Source organism: Heterodontus francisci, chromosome 37 (assembly GCF_036365525.1).
Source record: "Heterodontus francisci isolate sHetFra1 chromosome 37, sHetFra1.hap1, whole genome shotgun sequence".
NCBI classification, from domain to species: Eukaryota; Metazoa; Chordata; class Chondrichthyes; order Heterodontiformes; family Heterodontidae; genus Heterodontus; species Heterodontus francisci.
In genome coordinates, this window is record NC_090407.1 from 17,045,770 (window position 1) to 17,059,443 (window position 13,674).

The following is a 13,674-nucleotide window of genomic DNA, read 5'->3' on the forward strand; positions in this document are numbered from 1 at the left end:
TGGCAGGAATTTACATGAAGTTTGTTTGGAAGTTTATATTAATTTGCCAGATTGCTCGTAGTCACACTTCTACATCAGTTCTGAAACTATCAGCATTCCCTCTGTAGTGGCTCGCTTGATAAATGCACTGCCAAGTGTATAACATAAGCACAGAGGCCTCAGTTACTGCAGAGTTAGCATATCTCACTGGGTTGGTAATTGAGCTGCTACACTTGCCCTCAGTACCCCTGGCCTAGGGGAGGGGAAAATTCAGTCAAAAGGTCATTTGATAAATACTTGAAGGGGAAAACTTTGACCTCTTCCTGTGCATCTAGGAGACAAGTAATCAACCCCGCTGTCGGAAGGGTGTGCCTGCAGATTGAATGAGGCCAAGATCAGGCTTACTTGCAATGATGCCTCCTGCTGACGATTAGCAAATGTCTGAGGAGCATGACTGACACCCACGAGATCCCAAAATGAATTTGTGCCATTTGTGAGAGAGGGGACGAGGACTGGGGGAGGAGGGGTTGAAATGGGAGGCAAGTGCTTCCTGAGGGATGTTGCATCTTTAAATGGTAGTGTGAATGGTAATTGCACCTCCCTTTTTTATTGATAATCTCTGTTCCGCTTGCTTTGTTCCGCAGTCTCGTGCAGCTGGCAGGTCTCCTCATACAGTGAGACAAAAACCCATCAGCTCCTTCAGCAAAAGCCGCAGCAGTTTGTCCGTATGAACCAGCAGCAACTCTCCCGCATCTACCCATCCTCCTATCGGGTGGACTCCAGTAACTTTAACCCTCAACCCTTCTGGAACGCCGGCTGCCAGTTAGGTACGGAGTCAAAACATCCCCTGACTAACATCTTGTCCCATTGGTCGATTCCAGTCATGTGTCATGAAATTCTACCAGAGGGTGGCTTTAGACTCAATCACCACATGGTGGCACTGATTCCGGTTCTCCATGTGAATCTAGATGGTGCTTTGTGAAGTATGTGGGGGCTCCAAACAGAGGCGGGCAGTCTCTCAAGAGATGGAGGCAAGATACAGATCAGCCATGATCTAAATAAATGGCGGAACTGGCTCGAGGGGCTGAATGGCCTGGTCCTGTTCCTAAGAGGAGGCCCTACTGGAAGGAGAAGTCGGTCAGTGGAGAAAAGTGACGTCCTTGCAGCCGACTAGCTCTAGCTCGTGTCTTGGCAACCGATTACGGAGCTATATTGGCGAAAGACAGGGAGCTGCTCTCCCAAATGGTGCTTGCAAGGGGAGCTTTCAGGCAGGGCCACAGCACACTGTATCCTTGTCACAGTGGCTAACTGGTTGTACATTGCAAGCAGTCAGAGAGAACTCAAAGTAGGTGGAGATTTGGGCACACTCTGTGGGGAGCACAGGGTATAAATGGGCCTTCATTATTGCAACTCAGGCTTCATTTCTGTTAAGCCTGCCACCATATTGGGGGTTTAATTAACTGGTTACGGCCTGAAAAACAGGCAATGGCCGTCCAAATTTACAGGCCCGCGTATTTTTTCGAAGACAGAATTTGTTTTGAAATCATTTCAAATCATCTAATGATGAAAGCGATTGGTACAGATATATGATTGTTAATCAAACAGCTTGGGGGTGAAATTATTCTGATAGCAAATCGACAATAGGAAAGGAGATCAGGCACACGCTTTACAATGAGCTGCTGATTCACAATCACCCGTTTCCATGCTACCTCCTTGGAATCACTTCATTCCCTCACATACAAACGTTCCTTTTATACTGTGGGGTTCACATGGTACTAGTCCACAGTTGAGTGTTAGTGTTAATGAACCTGAGTATTTAATGGAATGATTCTCACACTGCAATTCATTCTTGGTCAATGTAGAACTAACTATAGTCTTATTTTTTTATGACGACTTACTTGGAGTATATAATTAGCATGTCAGAAGGAGGGAGCGCAGCAATCTGTAATTACCATCAATATATCTTTTAATAGATTGTAATGGTCCCTGTTCCTGTATCATCTAGATAGGAAGCCTAAGCTGTTTCCTCTGAGGGTTAGTAATGCCATTAAATTCTCTCAGCCTCCCCACAAAGGGCTATCCATTTCTGTCGCCGTTAACTGCATGATGACTCTGTTAGCCATTGCGTGCAGTGCTACAAAAGCTGGTCTCTTACACTTTTTCTCTTTCTCTCTCCATCTTCCTACAGTTGCATTGAACTACCAGTCTGAAGGAAGAGTGCTGCAGCTGAACAGGGCCAAGTTTAGCTCCAATGGGAACTGTGGTTATGTCCTTAAACCAAAGTGCATGACTCAAGGTATGGGAGAACAAAGCTGTATACTTGTTTTCGTGCCTGGGCAAGGGAAAAGAATCTGGTTCTGGATAAATGACACCAAACCCCGACACCTCTGAAACCTGGATTTTAATCTAGCCCAGGCCTGGTCCCTCTGGCAGGAGGACTAGTCTTAGCAGAGTCAAAGCTGGTCCTATCCTTTCACTCTGGGACCCGGGTTGCAGTGGGCTACACACTGGGGTGGATAAAGATCTCTTCTCTTTGATAAGGCACTAGTTGCTGTAGTGTGATAATACTTTGTCCTCGCATCTGCATTATCTCAGTTCAGATCCAGTCCAGACAGAAAGACTGACAATCTTGGAACTGCACTGCCTTTTAAGGATCAAGCATGAGGCCTGATTGATCTCAATCCAGTTACTAGCAGGAGCAAATTTGCAGCACAAAATTGCTTTTCAATTACTCACCATCTGTAACTTGCATTAGATGTTCTGCCGATTGAAAATATTCAGCGCACGGCTGATACTCGGAGAGTCTGCCAAACATCACAATCCAACTGAAGAACTCTCCTGCAAGTTCAAACATGGTTTTGCTTCATAGAATTCACAGCACAGAAATGGGCCCTTCAGCCCAACTAGTCCATGCCGGTGTTGGCACTCCCACCTCATCTCACCCTGTCAGCATAACCTTCTATTCCTTTCTCCCTCATATACTTATCTAGCTTCCTCTGAAGTGAATCTATACTATTCGCATCAATTATCCCCTGTGTTAGCAAGTCCCACATTCTAACCTCACTCTGGGTAAAGAGGTTTCTCCTGAATTCCTTTTTGGAGTTATTAGTGACTATTTTATATATATGGCCTGTAGTTTTGGTCTCCCTTGCAAGTGGACAACAAACCTTGTCTACATATTAAGCATAATAAAAATGAGAAATGCTGGAAATAATCAGCAGGTCTGGCTGCATCTGTGGAGAGAGAAGCAGAGTTAATGTTTCATGTCAGTGACCCTTCATCAGAACATCAACATCCTACTTATTAAGCAGCCTTGTCAGAAATAGCCAGAACAGATCAATCAGTTGGAAGATTTTATTGCATGAAGGCTATTCAGTAAAGCCAATAAACAATTACTTGAATCTAATGGGATTGGTCAAAGCTGCTCTGTAGAATTTTCTTCAGTCAATTTAAACCTGTCACCTCCAGCAATTACAATCGGTCAAATTGTAGCCTTCACCCAGGTATAAATATCCTCAGGAAATTCCATTTAAAACTGTCACCTTTCAGAGATGTGGTGACTTTTATTTGTGCTCGCTGTGAGAGAGGTCAATGCTGTTGAGTGGAACAGTTGTCAAATCTTGGCCAAATGGCCGTGGCCAGCGTTCCCAGGTCAGGTATGGAAGAGGTCGGATGTCCAAACTCAGAAGAGTGCTCCCTGCTGTATCAATCTGGTGTTTTAATTCCCTGTGCCAGCTGTACATATGGCCTGTTCCACTCAGATTGACAATTCAGTGCCAAATTATGGGTAACCTTCTGCTGACAATAAGCCCCAAACAGGAAGAAGAGATTAAAGGAAACTGTCGTCCTACCAGTCTGGCCTGGGTTTAACCCCACATCCTAAAAGTCAAAGGGTGTGACCTTGCCCAGTGTGTCTCCCCCCCCCCACGCTGTGTCCTTTCCCAGTGTGTCTCCCCCTCCCACGCTGTGTCCTTTCCCAGTGTGTCTCCCCACTCTGTGTCCTTTCCCAGTGTGTCTCCCTACTCTGTGTCCTTTCCCAGTGTGTCCCCCTACTCTGTGTGCGTGCCCAGTGTGTCCCCCCCCCACGCTGTGTCCTTTCCCAGTGTGTCCCCCTACTCTGTGTCCTTTCCCAGTGTGTCTCCCCACTCTGTGTCCTTTCCCAGTGTGTCTCCCCACTCTGTGTCCTTGCCCAGTGTGTCTCCCCCCCACTCTGTGTCCTTTCCCAGTGTGTCTCCCCACTCTGTGTCCTTTCCCAGTGTATCTCCCCACTCTGTGTCCTTGCCCAGTGTGTCGCCCCCCCCACTCTGTGTCCTTTCCCAGTGTGTCTCCCCACTGTGTGTCCTTCCCCAGTGTGTCTCCCTACTCTGTGTCCTTGTGCAGTGTGTCTCCCCACTCTGTGTCCTTGTGCAGTGTGTCTCCCCACTCTGAGTCCTTTCCCAGTGTGTCTCCCCACTCTGTGTCCTTTCCCAGTGTGTCTCCCTACTCTGTGTCCTTTCCCAGTGTGTCCCCCTCATCTGTGTGCGTGCCCAGTGTGTCCCCCTACTCTGTGTGCGTGCCCAGTGTGTCTCCCCACTCTGTATCCTTTACCAGTGTGTCTCCCCACTCTGTGTCCTTTCCCAGTGTGTCTCCCTACTCTGTGTGCCTGCCCAGTGTGTCTCCCCACTCTGTGTCCTTTCCCAGTGTGTCTCCCCACTCTGTGTCCTTTCCCAGTGTGTCTCCCCACACTGTGTGCGTGCCCAGTGTGTCTCCGCACTCTGGGTCCTTTCCCAGTGTGTCTCCCCACTCTGTGTCCTTTCCCAGTGTGTCTCCCCACTCTGTGTCCTTTCCCAGTGTGTCTTCCCACTCTGTATCCTTCCCCAGTGTGTCTCCCCACTCTGTGTCCTTTCCCAGTGTGTCTCCCCACTCTGTGTCCTTTCCCAGTGTGTCTCCCTACTCTGTGTCCTTTCCCAGTGTGTCTCCCCACTCTGTGTGCGTGCCCAGTGTGTCTCCCCACTCTGTGTCCTTTCCCAGTGTGTCTCCCCACTGTGTCCTTTCCCAGTGTGTCTCCCTACTCTGTGTCCTTTCCCAGTGTGTATTCCCACTCTGTGTCCATGTGCAGTGTGTCTCCCCACTCTGTGTCCTTTCCCAGTGTGTCTCCCTACTCTGTGTGCCTGCCCAGTGTGTCTCCCCACTCTGTGTCCTTCCCCAGTGTGTCTCCCCACTCTGTGTCCTTTCCCAGTGTGTCTCCCTACTCTGTGTGCGTGCCCAGTGTGTCTCCCCACTCTGTGTCCTTTCCCAGTGTGTCCCCCCACTCTGTGCGTGCCCAGTGTGTCTCCCCACTGTGTCCTTTCCCAGTGTGTCCCCCCACTCTGTGCGTGCCCAGTGTGTCTCCCCACTCTGTGTCCTTTCCCAGTGTGTCTCCCCACTCTGTGTCCTTTCCCAGTGTGTTCCCCCACTCTGTGCGTGCCCAGTGTGTCTCCCCACTCTGTGTCCTTTCCTAGTGTGTCTCCCCACACTGTGTCCTTTCCTAGTGTGTCTCCCCACTCTGTGTCCTTTCCCAGTGTGTCTCCCCACTCTGTGTCCTTTCCCAGTGTGTCTCCCCACTCTGTGTCCTTTCCCAGTGTGTCTCCCCACTGTGTCCTTTCCCAGTGTGTCTCCCTACTCTGTGTCCTTTCCCAGTGTGTATTCCCACTGTGTCCATGTGCAGTGTGTCTCCCCACTCTGTGTCCTTTCCCAGTGTGTCTCCCCACTCTGTGTCCTTTCCCAGTGTGTCTCCCCACACTGTGTGCGTGCCCAGTGTGTCTCCGCACTCTGTGTCCTTTCCCAGTGTGTCTCCCCACTCTGTGTCCTTTCCCAGTGTGTTGCCCCACTCTGTGTCCTTTCCCAGTGTGTCTGCCCACTCTGTGTCCTTTCCCAGTGTGTCTGCCCACTCTGTGTCCTTTCCCAGTGTGTCTCCCCACTCTGTGTCCTTTCCCAGTGTGTCTCCCCACTCTGTGTCCTTTCCCAGTGTGTCTCCCCACTCTGTGTCCTTTCCCAGTGTGTCTCCCTACTCTGTGTCCTTTCCCAGTGTGTCTCCCCACTCTGTGTCCTTTCCCAGTGTGTCCCCCCACTCTGTGCGTGCCCAGTGTGTCTCCCCACTCTGTGTCCTTTCCCAGTGTGTCCCCCCACTCTGTGCGTGCCCAGTGTGTCTCCCCACTCTGTGTCCTTTCCCAGTGTGTCTCCCCACTCTGTGTCCTTTCCCAGTGTGTCCCCCCACTCTGTGCGTGCCCAGTGTGTCTCCCCACTCTGTGTCCTTTCCTAGTGTGTCTCCCCACACTGTGTCCTTTCCTAGTGTGTCTCCCTACTCTGTGTCCTTTCCCAGTGTGTCTCCCCACTCTGTGTCCTTTCCTAGTGTGTCTCCCCACACTGTGTCCTTTCCTAGTGTGTCTCCCTACTCTGTGTCCTTTCCCAGTGTGTCTCCCCACTCTGTGTCCTTGCCCAGTGTGTCCCTTTTTTTGACTATTCTTAGGAACTCATTTTCCTGCTGCTTTGTTGTGGTCATCTTGTATCTCAATTTGCACCGTATTCCTGGTCACCTATTATCTTTGTGCTCACTGACTTTCATTGGCTCATGGTGCAGCAATCCCTCAATCTTAAGATTCTCGTCTTTGTTTGCAAATCCATCCATGACCTCACTCCTCCCTATCTCCTCCAGCCCTAACAACCCTCTGAGATCTCGGCACTCCTCCAATTCTGGCCTCTTGTACATGCCCAATTTTTTCGCTCCACCTTTGGTTCTGTGCCTTTAACTGCTTTGCCCCTAAGCTTTGGAATTCCCTCATTAAACCTCTCCTACTCTCTCTCCTCCTTTAAGACGCACCTTAAAAGCTACCTCTTTGACCATGTTTTTGGGTAACACTCATTTATGTGGTTCGCTCTCAATTTTTGTCTGATAACACTCCTGTGAGGCACCCAAGTTGTAGTTTCAGGTGGGGGAGGAGTGAAGGAGGGCCACAATTAAAGAGGCCTCTCACATATTACATTCTGTCCCTACTTAAGTATTGCCTTACTGCAGGTACCTTTAACCCAACAGCCGAAGACCTGCTCTCTGGACAGACAAAGAAACAACTAGTATTGAGGATCATCAGCGGCCAACAGCTTCCCAAACCCAAAGACTCCATGCTGGGCGACAGGGGAGAGGTCAGTCAATGCATGGTGATAAAACTAATTCTCGGCGGCGTAGCAGGAGCTGCCTCTGTCCAGACTCTTGTATAAAATGCACTGAATAGCAATTCATCGTGAGGCATCTCCAATTGTCCATAGGGCCTGGATTGCCCTGGATTTCCAGGAATTGCAGGTTAATCTCCCGAACTCTGCTGCAAACAAATCGAGATAGGGGCATTCCAAAATGGTGTGTGTTGGGGGTGGGGTGTATGTGGGGTGGGTGTCTTATTTAATGCTTGCTTTCCAATTGGCCGTCGGAAAGCTGGGCACCATGAGGATGGGCGTGTCAGGTGACCGATGGCAGGAGTGTGGGGGCGGGGCAATTGGAGGTCATGGATGAAATTTCCAGGAAGACGTCCAACCGGAACTGGCATCACCACCTGCCCAGTGTGCTACTGAACCATGTGTATCTGGCAGGGTAGTGGAAAACTGGAATTCTCCCTTCCCCACCCCCCAAAAAAAATTTGAGGCTAAGGAATCAATTGAGAATTTCAAAATTGAGATTAATAGATTTTTGTTAGGCAAGGGTATTGAGGGTTGTGGAACCAAGGCTCCGACGCAGTTAAGGTGCAGATCAGCCATGACCTAATTGAATTGCGGAACAAGCTTGAGGGGCTGAATGGCCTCCTCCTGTTCCTGTCTTGGTCCCCAGTCTGTGCTGAGTCAGATGATCTCAACTGGGCTGATTTCCCTCCAGTGCTCGAATGTGAGGGTGAGCAGAGCCCCAATAGGTCCTGCTTGGTGCAGTTATATTTTACTGCAAATGTACTTACACAGATACCCAGGTCAGGTGTGTTAGCCTAAGGGCCCAAACCATTCTGCAGCTGAGTGATGGACATCCATGTTTCAAAGGGGACAACTTTAACTTTTAACTGTGGTTGAAAGGGGCTGCTAGTGATAATCCTCCCCGCCCAATTTTCCTTCCTGATGATGGCAGTGGGCGGTGGTGCAGGGTTTATATAACGGGTGGGGTCATGAATGGGTCAGAGATATAATGGGTGAAGGATATAAAGGGTGGGGAGTATAATGGGTGTGGGGTTTAATGGATGGGGCATAATAATAGACATGGGTATAATGAGTGGGGGGTTTATTGGACAGGGGTATAATGGGTGGGGGTATAATTTACGGGATTGTATAATGGGTTGGGGATAGAATGGGTTGGGGATAGAATGGGTGGGGGGTTTAATGGATGGGGGTAGAATGGTGGTGCATAATGGATGGGATAGTAAATGGGTTGAGGATAGAATTGGTGGGGATAAAATGGGTGGGGTTATAATGGGTGGGGGGTACAATGGGCGGGGGTATAATGGATGGGGGTATAATGGATGGTGGGGGTAAATTGGACGGGAGTATAATGGACAGGAGGTATAATGGACGGGGGGGTAAAATGGACGGGGAATTATAATGGACAGGAGGGATAATGAACGGGGGTCTAATGAGTGGGGGTATAATGGGTTGGGGTATAATGGACGGGGTATAATGCGTGGCATTATAATGGGTTGGGGTATAATGGACGGGGTTATAATGGGTGGGCATATAATGGGTGGGGGGTATAATGGACAGGGGTATAGTGGGTGGGGGGGTACATTGGGTGGGAGGTACAATGGACGGTGTATAATGCGTGGGGTTATAATGGGTGGGGGTACAATGGATGGGGGGTACAATGGGTGGGGGTACAATGGGTGGCGGCATAATGTGTGGGAGGTACAATGTGTGGGGGGTATAATGGTTTGGGTGTACAATGGGTGGGGGTACAATGGGTAGTGGTCTAATGGGTAGGGGGTGCAATGTGTGTGGGGTATAATGGGTGGGGGGTACAATGAGTGGGGTACAATGGATGGGGGGGTACAATGGGTGGCGGCATAATGGGTGGGGGGTACAGTGGTTGGGGTGTACAATGAGTGGGGGGTACAATAGGTGGGGGTATAATGGGTGAAGGGTACAATGGGTGGGGGGTACAATGGGTGGTATAATGGGTGGGGGATACAATAGGTGGCAGTATAATGGGTAGGGGTACAATGGGTGGGGGGTACAATGGGTGGGGGGTACAATGGGTGGTATAATGGGTGGGGGATACAATAGGTGGCAGTATAATGGGTAGGGGGTACAATGGGTGGTGGTACAATGGGAGGTGGTATAATGGGTGGGGGGTACAATGGGTGGGGGTATAATGGGTGGGGGGTACAATGGGTGGCGGTCTAATGGGTGGGGGTTACAATGGGTGGGGGGTACAATGGGTGGGGGGTACAATGGGTGGGGGTATAATGGGTGGGGGTTACAATGGGTGGGGGTACAACAGGTGGGGGTATAATGGGTGGGGGGTACAATGGGTGGGGGTATAATGGGTGGGGGGTACAATGGGTGGCGGTCTAATGGGTGGGGGTTACAATGGGTGGGGGGTACAATGGGTGGGGGTACAACAGGTGGGGGTATAATGGGTGGGGGTTACAATGGGTGGGGGTACAACAGGTGGGGGTATAATGGGTGGGGGTTACAATGGGTGGGGGGTACAATGGGTGGGGGTTACAATGGGTGGGGGTACAACAGGTGGGGTATAATGGACACTGAGCTGTTGGCTGGAAGCCTAATCCAGGCTCCCCCATCTCTGTCGTTCTGTAGATAATCGATCCTTTCGTGGAGGTTGAAATAATCGGCCTGGCTGTCGACTGCTTCAAGGAGCAGACCAGGGTGGTGGACGACAATGGTAAGGGACGAAGCCTGCGACCCTGACAGGGAGCCAGCCCCTTCACCCCGGGTGGTGAAGAGGGGGATTCTACACTGGTGGTGTGGGGGCTGGGGTTGTTCAGCTAATGATACCGTTAGCTTGGGCAGTTGGGTCCAGGGGCTCTAACTGCTACAAACTGAGCTCAGTAATTTCACTTGCACCACATGTGTGAATTATAATTTGTCTTCTTATTGGCTGACCTGGTAATAGTGCTTTGTAACTGAATCATAGCAAACAGGAAGATCCCAGGCTCCAGGCTATGCTGAGAGGAGGAATGTGTTGCTTGATTTGTTCGTGTGCGGACACTGAGTGAGGACGGGGTCGGGCTCCTCTGTTGTGACCTTCCAGCTATTTCAGGTTTTTAAATACGCTCATCAGTTTCAAGTGGTCTTGGGGGGAATCATTCCAGCACTCGGAATCTGCCTGCCGCGAGGTGGTGTCGAGCAGCAACACCTCGGTCAGCAAAGGAAAATCCAACTGGGACGCAGTTGGAGGGCAGCACCTTGCAACTCCTGGTGGCTTCTCAAAGGGATGGTCTGCTGGTGGGCATTCTCCCTCTTGGCAGCAGAGGTAAGGTCCCAAGTGGGCAATGCAGTCATCCTGCTCTGCCAGCCTCACCCAAAGGGAGTGCACGTCAGAGACAGGCACTTCTGATACCACGGGTGTAGAATAGGCGTCAGGATTCTGCGTCAGATTATACCGGGAGCTGATACTGACTCCTTGGCATCTCCGGAAATCTAATTAGAAAGAGAGACATACATTAACATTGCATCCTTGATCAGCTCAGGACCTCCCAAGGTACCTAATGGCCAATTTTAATGTCTAATCACAGTTTGTAATGTAGAAAATGCAGCAACCAATTTGCGCTCAGCAAGCTCCACACAAACATCAATGTGATAATAACCAGATAATGTGTTTTTGTGATGTTGGTTGTGGGATAAATATTGTCCAGGACACCGGGGAGAACTCCCCTGCTCTTCATCGAATCGTGCTGTGGGATCTATTACATCCACCTGATGGGACCTCAGTTTAACATCTCATCCAAAAAGACAGCACCTCTTACAGTGCTGTACTCCCCCAGTAAAGCACTGAGAAGGTCAGCCTCAATTATGTGCTCAAGTCTCCAGAGTGGGCACTTGAACACACAACCTTCTGACTGTCACGACTGAGGTTTATGATCTCAGGAACTGTGCAGTTACAGATAATCCTGTCCTTTGTTGATGGGCTGACTGACAACTCATTTTGCATATCTAATAGGGTGGCATTGTCATGTGATTACAGGATTTAACCCAATGTGGGAGGAAACACTGGTGTTCACTCTGAACATGCCCGAACTCGCTCTTATCCGCTTCCTGGTCTGGGACCATGATCCAATTGGTCGGGATTTTATTGGCCAAAGAACTTTGGCGTTTAGCAGCATGATGCCTGGTAAGTGAGAGAATGCCATGGTACTTCAGTAAAAATGCCCAGTTATTGGTTCTTTGTGGTGAAGCAGGCAATGCAGTTTGTTTGTGTGAGTTAGTTTAATGGTGTTCTTGCTTTATACAGAAGGACCTGCTCTAAGCTGTAGTAATGGGACTTGGGGACAAGGAATATTGCCAATGTGTACTGTAGGTTTGCATAGCAACAGCAACAATATCAACGCTCTTTGGTGCCTCACATGGTCAAGCACCTTTAACATAGAAAAAAACATTTCAAGGTACTCCACAGAAGCGCAAGGAAAAGGTGGGCATTGAGCCACCCGAAGCAGATATTAGGAGGGGTGACCAAAAGCTTTGTCAAGGATGCAGGTTTTAAGTAGGGTCTCAAAGGAGGTGCAAAGGGATTTAGAGAGGGAATTAGAGAGCATGGGGCCACAGCGGCTGAAAGCAAGGCCACTAATAGGGTTGGGGGGTGGGCATGACTTCACTGGGGAACACGAGTCCAGAGTCAGAGGAATGGAGAGTTGTGGGGTGGAGACCTATAGAGTTGGAGGAGGTTACAGAGATGGAGAGGGGCAAGGAAATGGAGGGATTTCGACTCAAGGCCAAAGACAATGGCTTCAATCTTCCCTATGTTTAGCTGGAGGAAATTGCAGCCCTAAACCACAAGCCTTAATCCTACTTCTTACCCTGTTCAGTTTTGAACCTCGGGAGGGGGTAAACAGAAACTCTGCTCACATTCCCCATACACCATCCTGAGAATGATAGCCATAATGTTAACCCATTTCCTTCCCTGGGTTTCAGGTTATCGGCATGTGTATCTGGAGGGGATGGAGGAGGCCTCCATCTTTGTTCATGTAGCTGTCAATGACATCAGTGGTAAGGTGAGTGCATCTCGTTTGGACCTGATAAATTTTTAGAACTTTTCCCTCTTCTGCTTTGTAGCTACGACTTGGTACTTGGCTTAGATGTTCGATTCATGGCTCTTTGTAAGGAAAGTGAGTCTGATTCGGTTGCCGGTTCCCTGTGACTTTATATTTTATTGCAGTAATGTTTTAGTAATTCAGTAGGTGGCACTTTTTGTCTTCCTTTCCTGTAACTGAATGGCATCCCAGCAGATGGAACCAAACCCATTTCAATGAAAAGATGGAGAGGGAAGAGGGAGTAATAGAGAGGGAGGGAATAGATGAGACAACCCACCTCGGTGAAGATTTGGGAGGAAGAGAAAAAGATACTGCCTTTAACTCTTAATCCAGTCTGTGCTGGTCAGTCATTGTGCTAATCCCCTTGTGTTTCTCTGTTCAGTAAATCAAAGTATCAAACCTGTTTCTGCTATATTCAGGTGCAGAAGGAAATCCCAGTTACATTGCGCATTTTCTAAAACTTCTGTGATTATTTAATCGGATGCACCTTTAACTGTGATTTAAGGCTGTCTTTAAAAAAATATTTGGGATCAATCCTGAGTAAGCTTCAGTTAGCAGTGAGTTGGCTGTGTGTGGATTCACTACCTGGGCATTTTATTGGGTGGGCGTCGTTCCCTGTTCTAGAAGACTGTTGGGTGGATTATCCCTCTGTGTTCTAGAAGATCTGTGGCTGGTTCCCCCTCTGTTCTCTAGAAGAGTCTTGACTGATCCAAGACTATTCGAGAGGAAGCTTGGTGGACCAATCCTCTGTGTTCCAGAGGTGACTTGTTTAACCGAGTCTACATTCTGGAAGAGTCCTGCCTGATCACATCTGTGTGTTCCAGATGAATCCTGTCGCAACACAATTATAGTTCTGGCTAATATTTAAAAGGAAAATGTTTGTCGTGCATAACTACAAAAATTCTCAGCAACTTTTCTTGAGTTTTCTGAAAATGTATTTCAGGTCCATAAACTGAACAAGCATTCAAGGATGGTGCTTGTTCCAATGCAATGAATTTCTGCCTTGCCAGCAGAAGTGTGAAATTATGCACCCCCGCCCCTCCCCCCCCCCACCTCCTTACACTGTAAGGTTTGACTGCACAGACACCACAAGTCTGGAAGATAACCAACTACATAAATACATTGTGTGACTCTACTGAGAATTCAGCAAAACAGGAGAGGTGTTGAATACTGCTAGTTAAATATGGTATTGCATTTCTCTGCTAAAAATGCCACCCTTTCCAATAAGAATCAGGAAACAGAGTGTTGGATCTATTTTAATTAAGAGACATCTGTGCTAAAGGAGGCAAGAAATAAGGTGATGATTAAAATCAGTCTCATTCACTCGGTTTCTGTCAAAGCAAAATGCTTACAGTCAGGACATCTGGCAATACCACAAGTGACAGAGGGAATAGATCTAATCAGTTGTAGGTAATATTTTTGGGACAAATGGAAATTGTTTTTT

General features: G+C 48.8%; 1 protein-coding gene across 1 annotated transcript in view; it reads left to right on the top strand.

The window, feature by feature from the left end:
* plch2a (phospholipase C, eta 2a) overlaps nucleotides 1-13,674 on the top strand; it is a 346,627-nt gene that overhangs the window by 294,368 nt on the left and 38,585 nt on the right. The window contains exons 16-21 of the mRNA XM_068017174.1: nucleotides 624-806; nucleotides 2,168-2,275; nucleotides 7,013-7,137; nucleotides 9,781-9,865; nucleotides 11,168-11,314; nucleotides 12,112-12,191. Of these exons, the coding sequence (XP_067873275.1) occupies nucleotides 624-806; nucleotides 2,168-2,275; nucleotides 7,013-7,137; nucleotides 9,781-9,865; nucleotides 11,168-11,314; nucleotides 12,112-12,191 (728 nt within the window). The remainder of the gene's footprint in view (nucleotides 1-623; nucleotides 807-2,167; nucleotides 2,276-7,012; nucleotides 7,138-9,780; nucleotides 9,866-11,167; nucleotides 11,315-12,111; nucleotides 12,192-13,674) is intronic.